At 43.0% G+C, this 12,758-nt stretch overlaps 1 protein-coding gene across 1 annotated transcript in view; it reads right to left on the minus strand.

Moving 5' to 3' along the window:
• The window catches only part of Mttp (microsomal triglyceride transfer protein), a 354,854-nt gene that overhangs the window by 340,579 nt on the left and 1,517 nt on the right, over nucleotides 1–12,758 (minus strand). The window contains exons 2-7 of the mRNA XM_021157355.2: nucleotides 10,062–10,249; nucleotides 8,759–8,902; nucleotides 3,323–3,430; nucleotides 1,434–1,550; nucleotides 1,008–1,147; nucleotides 154–304 (exon numbers count right to left, since the gene is read on the minus strand). Of these exons, the coding sequence (XP_021013014.1) occupies nucleotides 154–304; nucleotides 1,008–1,147; nucleotides 1,434–1,550; nucleotides 3,323–3,430; nucleotides 8,759–8,902; nucleotides 10,062–10,249 (848 nt within the window). The remainder of the gene's footprint in view (nucleotides 1–153; nucleotides 305–1,007; nucleotides 1,148–1,433; nucleotides 1,551–3,322; nucleotides 3,431–8,758; nucleotides 8,903–10,061; nucleotides 10,250–12,758) is intronic.

Here is a 12,758-nt window from a genome sequence, read left to right on the forward strand (position 1 = left end):
GAGGGAGGGAGGGAGGGAGGGGGAGAGGGAGAGAGAGAGGAGGAGGGGGGGGAGAAAGGGAGAGGGAGGGAGGAAGGGAGGAAGGGAGGGAGAGAGAGAGAGAGAGAGCGAGCAATTACAAGCCGGCATCATCCCTAGCCTGTCCACACTTACAGAAGGGCATCCTTTGCAGACGCGCTCGAGGACCTGTCCCACAATGGGAATGGCTTTGTATTTGGAATCAACTGCTTTAATTACACCTGCCACTTGCTTCCCGGGGATCATCCTTGGGCCGGCTTCAGTTGTCTTCAGCTCCAATTTCTGCCTGTGCAACACCAAATGGAAACAGCGCATTGTAAGAATTTACAAGTGTGAGAGAGGGGAAAAATACTAAAACTGCAACTCTTTCAGAAAACACAAAACCAACTAACTTACTCCATCCATTTACTCATGCAGTCTACGGCATCTCCAGAGACACCTTGAACCCCAACGGCATTATTTAGTTTTTCTGGTCTAACTATTTTATTAAAAGATTGGGAAGTTTTAGGTCTAGACTTTCAAAATATCATGCTAAGAGGACAGAAGAAAGAAGACTTGTCAGGATGCAGAAGAAGACACGGGCGGTCTATCAGCCCTTTCACCTCAGTTAGCTTTCTGAAAATCCCAAGTCAACTACTAACCAAGACAGTCAGCAAAGCTCATTTTACAAAAAAAAAAAAAAAAAAAAAAAAGGTCTGACACACTCTCCTACTGACACACTCTCCTAGAATTTTGTCATTTGATCATCAAAAGACAGGCAGGTGTACTGAAACTAGTATTTCCTTATGTGTTACTGTAGATTGTATGAAAAATGATGAACAGGTTGAACCCAAATTTTGCAAGGAGTTCAGTCAAAATAAAAAGGCCCTCTGTGCGCGCACATACACACACACACACCTATTACAAGTCAAATACAATAATATAGAAAAGAAAATGTTGACTATAACAATATGTGAAGGAAAATAACACTTTTAGCATTATTGTCTTACTTCGACACTATTTTTCCAGCTATGGTTTGTTGGAAGTTCAAGGCAAAAGCCCTGGTCTCTTCTGCAAGCACAGCAGTGACGAAGCTGTCCTCTATCTTGTAGGTAGTGACAGATGTGGCTTTTGAACTGACACCCAGCACCTGCATAAATAAGTAAGTGAATCAGTAGAAAGTAATTATCCTTAAATTTTAATTGAATCAAATAGCAACTGCCTTTCAATTTTCAAAAGGGTGCCTCTTTTACACCATCTCCCATCATGAGAACACCCACAACACACTGAAATATCTGTTCATGTGGTGCTTGTAAGGACATAGCCTAAACTAAAAATGACAAAGATTTCCTAGGTGTATTGCTTTGTTGCTTCTCTATTATGTTAAATCTCTACAGAATGTCATTTGTCGAGTGCCTCCGAGGAAGCTGCCATACCTGGTTTGCCGTTGTAAATCCAGACCGCTCAATTTTGCATGTATCCAGAGCCTTAATTTTGACCACTTTGTCTTGCTGGGCCTGGTAGGTCACTTTACAATCCCCAGAGATATCTACCTGGAACAGAAAGCAAGAGCGTAATGCTTGGGATGCCACGTGGGCCATCTCCATTCTCATGGGAAGAGGCTTGAATCGTGGGTACCCTGATAGGCCATTGGGAACTTCACCCTACCCCGGGATGACAAAACAGAACGATAGAAGTCCTCGAAGGCTTTGTACAGGATGCCAAATCTCATTGTCTTTGATTAGGCCTGAGAACATCTCCTCAGCTGTCCCAGGAATCATGGGCCATCCTACTTCTCTCAGAGTTCAGGATCTGAATATACTGCTTGACCACTACTGAACTCTCTGGCCATGTGGGTAATTATCTGGTGGGGGCGGGGGGGGGGCAATGCTTTTAAAGCCTGTATCAAGATGGTGTGTGTGATCTTTCAAGAGAGAAATATGGCCAAAAACTCTTGAAACTCGTGAGATGAACTAAATTCATTGTCATTCATAATAAGAATCTGAGTTTAGACAAAAACATCCCAAAATAGACTCTGTTCAGCTCCCGTGAGCTTTCCCCTTGGGTTCCCTGCCAGCACCATTCCTGCTGCTATTTTAGTAAGCTAGACACATTCTCTTGGCCCAGCCCGGCCATCCCAGTTTCTCCTCTGGTCGTGAGCTGGATGAGTTAAGATCAGGAAAACTGGTGTCCAGCTCAACTCTAGTCGGATAGCTGGAACCCACTGAATTCTCTAACTCACTTCTATTTCCTCTCTGAATTAGGGGACTTGATTCTGAAAGCCAGTGATCCATTCCAAATCCCCGAGATGATTAAAATACAGCTACGCAGGTCATCGCTTTTCTATGATTTTAGCATCCTTGGGATAAATCTATGATTTTAGCATCCCTAGGATGAATCTATGATTTTAGCATCTTTAGGATGAATCTAAGGAATGTGTTTTTTAAAATATGCTTGCCACAAGGCAGCAGGACAGAGACACTTAATAACCATTGGACCCCCCAAAGTTATCTGCATATTTTACAGTTATCCAAGGTTCCTTTAATAGAACTGATTCCAATTTCTTAACTCTGTATTTAAGCAAAAAATCATTTCATATGTAAGTGAAATGTGACGATCCAACTTAAGTCAACCTCTTTAAAACAATACTTAATCTTAAAAGCAGTTATAATTTCTGTGGAATTTCAGTATGCAAAAACGCTTAGAAACAATTTGATATACCTGTTGACAAATAAGATGTTGGTTGGCTTACTTATTGACCTGCTCATTTAATTTGTAGTACTGGGGCTTGAACTGGGCCTCATACTTGCTCAACAGGCTCTCAACTACTGACACACATCTCCAGCTCTTTTTATATTTTATTTTATTATTGCTTGGGAGACATATGTGTATTATCTATGCGTGTGTGGTAAACGCGCATGCTATGACTGAGTGTATGTGTGCACACATCCATATGCATACATGTAGGCCAGAGGGGACATAGGTATCTATCTCCCTCCATCACTTTCTGACTTATTCCCTTGAGACAGGTTCTCTCACTGAACTTGCAGCTCACCAACTGGGTCAACAGAGCTGGTCTGTGAACTCCCAGAATTCACTTGTCTCTTCCTGTTGCACTGGTTACTGGCACACTAGTAGCCACAACCATCTTTTATAAAAAATGGTGGATTTCATTAAGTCACCAGACTGTCTTAAAGTTACTCTATGACCCAGGTAGACCTTTGCTTAAAACTGGGCCTTAGCCCCCAAGTAGCTGAGATTACAGCAAGTGCCTGCCTCTCCCCCTTCACCCAGATACTGACTTCTTAGCATTGTCATTAAGTACCTCGTTGGTAGTTCCAGAGCTTAGCTGCATCTGGAATAAGCTAGCCAAGCCTCTCTTGAGATTTTCTATGCCCACTGGCTCATTTTCATAGGAGTAGAACTCCTTGACCTAAAGGGAAGAAGAAAAATACAAATGAAGTCATGGGACCTTGTTTATCAGATTCAGTTAAATGCGTGGCTGGAGAAGCCTGGTTCTCACACCCACTGATTATGTGAGAGATTATTCTGTTAGTGCAAAGCTGTGATTTCTTTCTTGTAAAAAGAAGCAGTTTCAGTTTCTATGAAGTGAGATAATCAGAAAATGGAACTTAGAAGGCAAAAATGAAGGTCCTGAGTATGAAGGTCACTGTGGAGAGGGAGAGCCCAGGGTTTCTGTGAAAACCGGGGCTGTGGAGAGGAGAAAAGCTGGGCCATCATTTTCCTTCCCAGCACACATGTTTCACCTGCTAGAAACAAAAGCTGAATAAACAAACAAACAACAACAACAACAACAACAAAAGTGAAAGAAACGCTCTTAGAAGAGAATGAGAATCGCCACAAATGGCAGTTTGCATTTCTGAAATGGTGTAACGTCATGGCGTAGGCCATGACGAGGCGCTGGGGTTTGCTGATGAACAGCTGTGATGCCCATGAATAAGGGGCAGAGCACCAATGTGATTCCCTAGCAGTGACGCTGCCTCAGGTAGCAGAATGGCAGAGGCTGCAGCGCAGGAGAGGCTGCTTCTACTGCACAGCCCGTCTACTGCAGAAGGCTCTCATCAGAACGTAGAGGGAGGGGGTTGAAAGGAATGTGATTTGGCAGGAAGAGGAAGTGACTTGGCTCTGTTTTATATCCTTGTCACTTATTGACCCTATATCTTTTATCATTTTAATGAGTTGGTTCATCTATAAGAAACAGCACGGAAATCATAGAGAAGTTTTTAGAAGGCAGCCCATTACTTTCACCCACTGACTTCAAACACACTCTATGGTTCAGACATGGAGGACAGATATGTCTTCCCTGTAAAAATACCGTGCTCTACAAAAGCGATGGCAGAGCATTCCTGCCCCCACCGATCCACTTCTCAGAAAACAAAACAAAAACAAACAAATACACAACAACCACAAAATGAGAATTTTAAACAGCTCAGGAGTACAATGAATTTAATTAATACCAATCTGAATAATTCAGCCTACCTAAAAATTTCTCATTTCTTAGGAGGCAATATTGTATCTGAATTAACCACATGAGTGCTTCAAATCTCTATTTTTACTTCCTAGACATACTCCGCCTAGTGACAGGTTTGTTGGATACTGTATCTGTGATCAGTTTTAGTCACTCCACTGCGTCACCCTTAAGGGTAAGGATAGTGTTGTCTGTGCTGGTTAAAGGGGACCTGTGCCAGTGACTTCACTGTCTGAAAATCCAGGGATCATATTCTCATACAATCCACTGGCTGTCTCTCAGCTGCAAGCTGGCTTTCTGATGCTCTGTGCTATGGGATTTCCTTCCCATATGATTTCCAGTGCATATGACTGGATATCTATGGGCATCATGGCTACACAAGGCTTATAACTAGAGTTCTCAGACCCAGGAAAGTCAGACGTGCTTGGACGGTGGCCATGGTGTGTGTCGATGGAGGGTGATATTTTGGTCCGAGTTTGAAATGTTTCCGAAGCCATTAGCTTGGGAAGCTAACGCTCTGTCTTCATTCACTCCCATTTCCCTAGCCTACAAAGAGCTCTTAGAGTTCTGGCCATGCTGCAGAAGACTCCGGTCTTGCACTCAGACTACAAATGAGGTGGCGTGCTCATCTATCACTGGTCACCTCTGCGACGTCCATCTTGCTGTCTTAATAAGATCTTGCTGTCTTGATAAGATGACGATGCAGTGTTATTTTTTTCCAAGTAAATAATCCAAAAAGCATGAACCCTTCATAGAAAAAAATTTAATTTTTTTCTATTGGTATCTATTGTTTTCCTAGAACTAGAAAAGTGAACTAGCCTTTTCTTTTTTTTTTTCTTTTTTCCTTTGTATGGCTGCCATATTTCAGAAGCTAAAATTGTTCATTTTTAGAACAGACCAATCTCATCCAAAGTGAAGATACCATTCTTATGCATATTTGTCAGACATCGAAATTAATCAACAATTGATAACATTAATAAGTTGGAACTTTGAAGTTTGACCCATGTGACCGTCATAGCAGTAATCTTAAATTCACTATCTCACAAGAGGAACCAAGTATGTTTTATGGTGTTCGGGCCATAAAGCTGATAACTTCATTTAGTTCGAAATGAGTTCTAAATATCCAGGTGCTAAGGCTTCCGATCAGAATCCACGGTCACTAGAGTGTCCAGAGAACAGTACGCTAAGTTTGCCACACAGGACCTCAGTGTGAGGCTAGGCAGACTGCCAGGAAGGAACCCCCAGGCATCAGGTCGTCAAGCCGGGGGGCCGTTTTTTCTTTGGAACTATATTTACCCCTAGGAAGAAGTTGCCCCTCTTAAATGGCTACGACAACAGAAGGCAAATTTACATCCATTGCCTAAACAACAGAAATAAATTGAATCGATCCTGACAAACGGAGTCACCATCTTATCTGTGATATCTAGCTAAGGCAAAGCACAGTTAAGAAGTGCTGTCAGAGTAAATAGACAGGGGAAGAAACCTGAAGCTTCCAAGGTGGTGTTGACAACCGACCACACACAAAGGGCACACAAAGGGGCTACTGCTAAGCCTGAGGTAAACAGCAGATCCACCCCAGGAAAGAGCACACAGCAAGAGACAGACTTAATTTCATCAATACAGACAAGCGAAACCAAGGGCAGAATATATCTGGTTGGCTGGATTAGCATTTCAGGCCCAGAGTGAATCTGTGCTATGAGCAAAGGCACCGTTCACCCTTCGGCGTCAAGGAACGGAAGAGGGAACTGCCATACTCCCAGCTTAGTTTATTCCATGCAGATGAAAATCAGGTCAGGCCCACGCACTTATGTATGAGCAATGAGGGACTGTCAGAAAAAGGAAATCTACAAGGAATATGTATCTAAGTTACTTTGTTTGGTTCAATCATGATTTAAATATGGGAGATTTGAATGCGGAGAGGAGAAAGGGGGACTCTGGAAGGAAAAAAAAAAGATTTTCTTGAAATCCCAAGAATTTTGAGTAGAATTTAATTTTGGCTTAGGGTAGAAATGTCCTCTAAGAAAATTGTCCATCAGCACTTTCTCTGCTTTCTCAGTTTCTCTCCTTGTAATCTGAAACGACAGTGACCTTTCTAACAGCGATGGGACTGGAACTTCCCTTTGGCTCCTTCTTAGTCTACAGGGTAGAGCCTTTCCAAGCCCTTTATTGCACAGCGGAGAGATATAGAATAATGTACTTTAACCTGTGGTTACAGCAAGTCATCAGAGACCTCAGCTCCCACTGACCCGGTACACTGGTGTCACCAAAATAGTGATGTGGCAGCTTCTTCCAGCCTTTGATCACTGAGGGCATCCAGTTCTTGTGTGTGTGTGTGTGTGTGTGTGTGTGTGTGTGTGTGTGTGTGTGTGTGTGTAAAACAAGACTTTGTACTCAGCTTTTGGCAAAGGCACTGTAAAGTGATAGGTTGTGGTTAAGATAATAAATGCAATTAATATTTAATGGATTCAAGAAGCTTGCCACTTTGGAGGTCCTGAGAAGAAAAGGACTGTGTGGTGTGTTAATAAAGTGGAGCCATGTGCAAATCAAGTGAGTGAATTCATACAGTGAAAAATGACATAAGGAAACTGCCAAGTCAGCCCAGGGGGGGCTTGCAATGTGAGGACGGGGTAACATAGATAGAAGCTAGGGCATAGACTTTGCTCCGAGTGCTGACTTCATAACCTGCCAGTTCTGCGCCCTTTGGAAATTTCCTTAACTCCTCAGAACTCTCCGTCCTCCTCTGTCACAGGAGGATGATATCAACACAGCAGCAGCCTCCTGTGTCTCTGACTAGCCCAGGAGAAAATTCTGGTAGCATCTTCAGGCAGAGCTCAGTGCAAGCACAGAGGTCTCCTTCCTTATCACTAACGAATCACAAGCCAAGTCTGGCTTATTTAGCCTCACATCAACTCCTGTATTCACCACTTTCCATTCATTAAATTTTCTCCATAAGCAGTTAGTTGCTGTATGCACTGAGAGAACGATGTAATTGCCGCTCGTGAGAAACTGGTTGTTGCCTCATGGGAGAATTAGACTGCACTGTGACACACGTCAAAAGAAATACTCCCAAAAGCTGGTGGGCTTTGGGGGATGTGAGGAAAGCTTTATGGACAAACCGGTCTGCACAAGGTATTTTGGGGAAGGGGAAGAAAGCCATAGGGCAGGGAATGGAGTGGCTGAACTATAAACAGGATTGGGTGTTTCCCTGCTGAAAGCTATAAATTAGCAATGAATATAGTATAGATGGCTGAAAGAAAAATGGGAAGAACCAAGGAAGGGATCCGGTGTACCAAGAGTGATGTGGAGTCAAATGCTTGCCTCCTGCTGACTAAGAGAGTGCGAGCATCCCAAAAGCAGGAAGGACGCGCAAGCCAAGCTTGAATCTCTAGGAAGATTCTGAGTAGTGGGGGAAAAACAAAGGAGCTCCGAGAGACCGGGGTTCACATGCCTGCCCCGGACTCCTTCTCTCAGGGCTCCATAACAACAAAAAAAATTGCATCCTGTTTGCAACACCAGTTTCTGACGTTTTTTACATTCAAATACTTGTCGTCGGTATTTTGAGTGTAGAAAGTCAAACTTTGGAGACATGCAAAGCAACCTGCAAAACTCTCGTATCTTTGTCTCTCAACCTCATGACTGAGCTTGACACTCAGTTTTAAATCACAAAACTTCTGAAAGCTTGCAGAATTTTCTTACTGGCATTCTAGATGGACATTATAATATTCACCCGTCATTTAGCTATATTTGATGTTTTCTGAAGTCGTATTTATAACAGATGTCTACATATTTTGAAAGCTGCGTGTCTTCAATATGACACAGGAAAAAAGGTCACTTTTATGCTTTGCCCAGACAGATAGCCTCACAAATTAATATTATTGACATACCCTCTAACCTTCCATTTCCTGAACTTATGCAAACTCATGCTGTGATGATTTTCTGTGTTATACTAGCTCCATAATAGCTCCATACATTAGGTTCTAATTTAATAGTTAATAAGGTGTACTTTAGGAACAGTGTTTCTCATCCATAAGCCAATACTTCATCCTGTTACAATGATTTAGAGAGAGAGAGAGAGAGAGAGAGAGAGAGAGAGAGAGCGCCTGGGTAGGGAACAGAATTCAGGGCATGATTTTATTTACTTTGGCAATGTTTCAGCTGCAATCTTTGAGATGATTCCACTGTAAAGGTGGTAACAGTGTGATTCCCTCAGAGTTCTACCTGCTGCAAGGGAGCAGCCTAGGAAGCCGTGGAAGAAAACACCAGGGCCATTACCTTCCCCCGGACCAGATGAAGAAGCATGGGTCTCTGCAGAGCCTCCAGGTTGTCCTTCCCTATGATCTTAGGTGTACTTTTGCCCTGGAAGATGCTCTTCTCTCCTCTCTGTTGACCCGCATTTTCCACGTTAACAGCCGTTATCTAAGGTCAAGGAAAGAAAACTATTAGGAAAAACCCCCACATCTGCCTCTTGAAAATGAAAGTGGTGAAGGATACCAATTGAGGTTGTCATCTTTCAAACCATGACTCATGGGACTTGTCCCTTGTGCCACTCAGCAAGAGCCTTAGCCAACCAAGCTACAAGGGCTCACCATGTCATCCCACTTCTAAGAGTGGAGAAGGTGTTATATTTCAACTAGTGGCTTGAATTTGGTTCTCGGGTGTCACTGTCACCTTTCTGACTTTTGGGCAGTCGCTGCCCACCTCATCGCTTCCCTGTCTGTAGCATGTCTGAACCACGCCACCCATTCTGCCTCTGTGTGTTTTTAAATGGAAGATGGGCAGTCAAGGTACAGGACAAGAATGTGGACAATGTCTTCTGCAGGAAAGCTTGCTGTTCTTGTGATAAACGACTCAGAGGAATGGATGGTGATGTTTTGATCCAACTTTGAAAATACAACAAACACTACAGACATAACAAAGCAAAACAAAACAAAACCAGCAACAGATTGGCAACAGATTGGGCTGCAATCAAAGTCACTATAAAGAACATCCAAACTATTGGTTAGCTTTGGTTCAGTGCACTATTTGACATTAACCTGCAGAAGAATCACCTAACTTTAAAAGGAATTCATTGCCCTTAGGTTTTTGGAAAGTAGAACTACAATAGATCAACATTAGGAAAATTCACAAATCTAAACCACTATGGCTGACCAAACCCTGTCATTCTTTGGAATAAGTGGTTCTTTCTAGTAGAGGTTCTGTCATCCCACCTGTTAAGTGAGGTCTCTCTAATGCTTCTCCTTTCCAGTCCCCTTGGTTCCTTGCATGATATGCATTGCAAATCCCTTCCTCCCAGGACCCTTTGAATGGATTCCAATCCCATGTCCCTATCACATTAAGATGATAAATAGACCTGGAGATCAGACTCCAGTTACTCAGCAGCCTGGAGCACGTATCTCCTAACATCCCTCTCCGACAATTTGGAGAACACTCACTATTGGTCAGCAACAATTTCAAAACAGCGAATGCTTCACCTGTCTTTGTAAAAGAGAAGAAGCCAAGTCTAACCAGGAGCCCAAAACAAGGGCTAATCTTGGCGAAGTCTTGTGTTTCATTTTGGTAGGAAGGGCCCACCCACCGTGACTTGGATCACTTGATCATCGTCACCGTCAGGATCCCTCCACAGTAACACAATGTCCACATCAGATGAGATTCTGTAGCCCACGCTGTCTTGCGGTTTTCCTTTGCCCCCATCAAGAAACACTTCAGTGGAGTACGTGAGCTTGTATAGCCGCTCATTATTTAATGAGAGGCCAGTTGTGTGACCTGCATTAAAAGAGGGACAACAGATCAAGTTTCAATTGTCAGGCACCTGTCAGGCCAGAGAACATACTGTCTTGCCACCATTGCGTTCTTTCTGCTCCCTGAGGCTCGGTGGGGCTTAACAAGCACCGGCTGAACCGAAGATGGTGTGCTTCTCCGAGACTTAAAAACCACACATAACTGAATTAACTGATGAACCGCAGACAAGCTTTCATTTCAGGAACCATTATTTATATAAATCATCAAGTCATCTCTATATTGCTCTGGCTGAACATTAAAGACACTTTTAGAGCAACTGACAGGTTGCTTTTAATCACGTGACTATAGGTCAAGCAGAGGTCTTGACAGGAATTGCTTTAGAAATTAAGTAAGATCATTTGTAATTCACATTTAAAATTTTTATGTGTAGGGGTGTTTTGCCTTCATGAATGTATACCAAATGCATGCCCAGGGAGGTCCGAGGAGGGTGTTGGATCTCCAGGAACTGGAGCTACATTCAGTTGTAAGTCGCTGTGTGGTACCCAACCCCAGGTCCTCTAGAAGAGCAACAAGTGCTTTTAACCAAACCACAGATCTATCTTTAAAGCATCATAATTAATATATTTTTAATTTCAATAGTCATCAGAAAGACAATTCTTTCGTTGGCATACTTGGTGCATTTAAAGAATGCTTTCTCTTTGTGGCTCTTTCTGAAAGCTTGCTTAGCAAACTCGTCCACAGGTCATTTCTCTGATGGCTGTGGAGGTTCATACTTAGAAGTTCAGTGCTTTGAAGACTGAGACAGGAAGATGCCCATGAGTTTGAGGGTAGCCTGGGCTATATAATAATTTCATGCCAGCCTGGACTCCATGGTGAGTTCCATGTAAACCTAGACTATAATGTGAGACCATGTCTCAAATAAATAAATAAATAAATAAATAAATAAATAAATAAATAGGTAAAATTCTTACCCAGTTTCTGTTTCAGGGTATTGCTCTTCAGACTGGACATAATGACACTTTTTTAAAGATTTATTCATTTTATGTATATGAGTACACTGTTGCTGCCTTCAGACACACCAGAAGAGAGCGTTAGATCCATTACAGATGGTTATGAGTCACCATGTGGTTGTTGGGAATTGAACTCAAGACCTCTGGAAGAGCAGTCAGTGCTCTTAACCGCTGAGCCATCTCTCCAGGCCCTATAATGGCATTTGTTTGTTTGTTTGTTTGTTTGTTTTGTTTTTTTGTTTTTCGAGACAGGGTTTCTTTGTGTAGCCCTGGCTGTCCTGGAACTCATTCTGTAGACCAGGCTGGCCTCGAACTCAGAAATCTGCCTGCCTCTGCCTCCCAAGTGCTGGGATTAAAGGCGTATGCCACCACGGCCCGGCTCATAATGGCATTTTGTATTCCCAAAGTAGAGACAGTGTGACGGAGCTGCTAGTTGGCTGAAGCAAGGAGGCAGAGCAGAGGTGAGTCGGAGTGAGGCTCCTTCAGGGAGTTGGGTTGTGGAGATACACGAAGAGGTAATTAAGACCAAGAATCTGACAGGGAAATGGAGGGCAGGAGGAGGGAGGGGGTGCGCAGGTGATTAATGAAATGGACCAAAACTGAGGACTGGATGGGGACAAAGCCAACAGAAAGTAAAAGCCATTCATTAACAAACCGGAAACAGCACTGAGAGCAGATTCACCCTCAGCAGCCTGATCAACAGCAGGTGGGGAAAACTTCAGCCTCTGGCAGTCCCATTCAACAAATCAATATCCTCCACACTGTCCTTCATCCTAAGAAGGGAGAGTCCCCTCCAGCCTTTTGCTCATTATCTCTCAATCATTTTGAGGGCAAAGAATCTACCACCAAATCATGGTCGTCTGATACCAAAGGTGACTCCAGGTAGAGGGAGAGAACTAAGCTCTATATCGTATGCTTGTGATACTTAGCATAAGAAAGTCTTAATGAAATGAAGAAACTCAAAGAAGCATAGGCCCTGGGCCCCTCACACCCAGGCTCCTTGAAAGCCTCTGGAAGAGGGCCCCATCGACCTGCCCTCATCCCTTATCTTTCCTCCATAACCTTTGTAAGCACAAGCTATTTTTGTAGTGTTTTCTCAAAGACGGCCTCTCAGTTGCACAAGCTTTGGGTTCTAACCACCTGGATTTGTCATTGAGCTTGTACACAACAAGTTGTCATGTTCTAAGCCACATTTTCCCCATGCGCAGGCGGCGTGCCTCCACGCTGCTGGTGCTTGTGTGTTTGCGTGTGCACGCGTGTGTGTGTATGCATGTATAAGTGCATGTGCGTGTGTGTGAATTTACTATTTTTAAGTTAACTGAATGGAAATCAAACATGAAACCACAGTAACTGCTGTATCTCCATTATTTTTTCCCTTCAAATAATCATGGTATTGGGTTCTATATTATACTGTTTACATCACATTAGACAAACAATAAAACTCTGTCTTATAACACTCCCAAATCAGAGAAGACTTACAAGGATTTTTTTCACTCGAGGAAGGGTTATATCTTTTTTTTTTT

The sequence above is a fragment of the Mus caroli genome, chromosome 3, assembly GCF_900094665.2.
Source record: "Mus caroli chromosome 3, CAROLI_EIJ_v1.1, whole genome shotgun sequence".
NCBI classification, from domain to species: domain Eukaryota; kingdom Metazoa; phylum Chordata; class Mammalia; order Rodentia; family Muridae; genus Mus; species Mus caroli.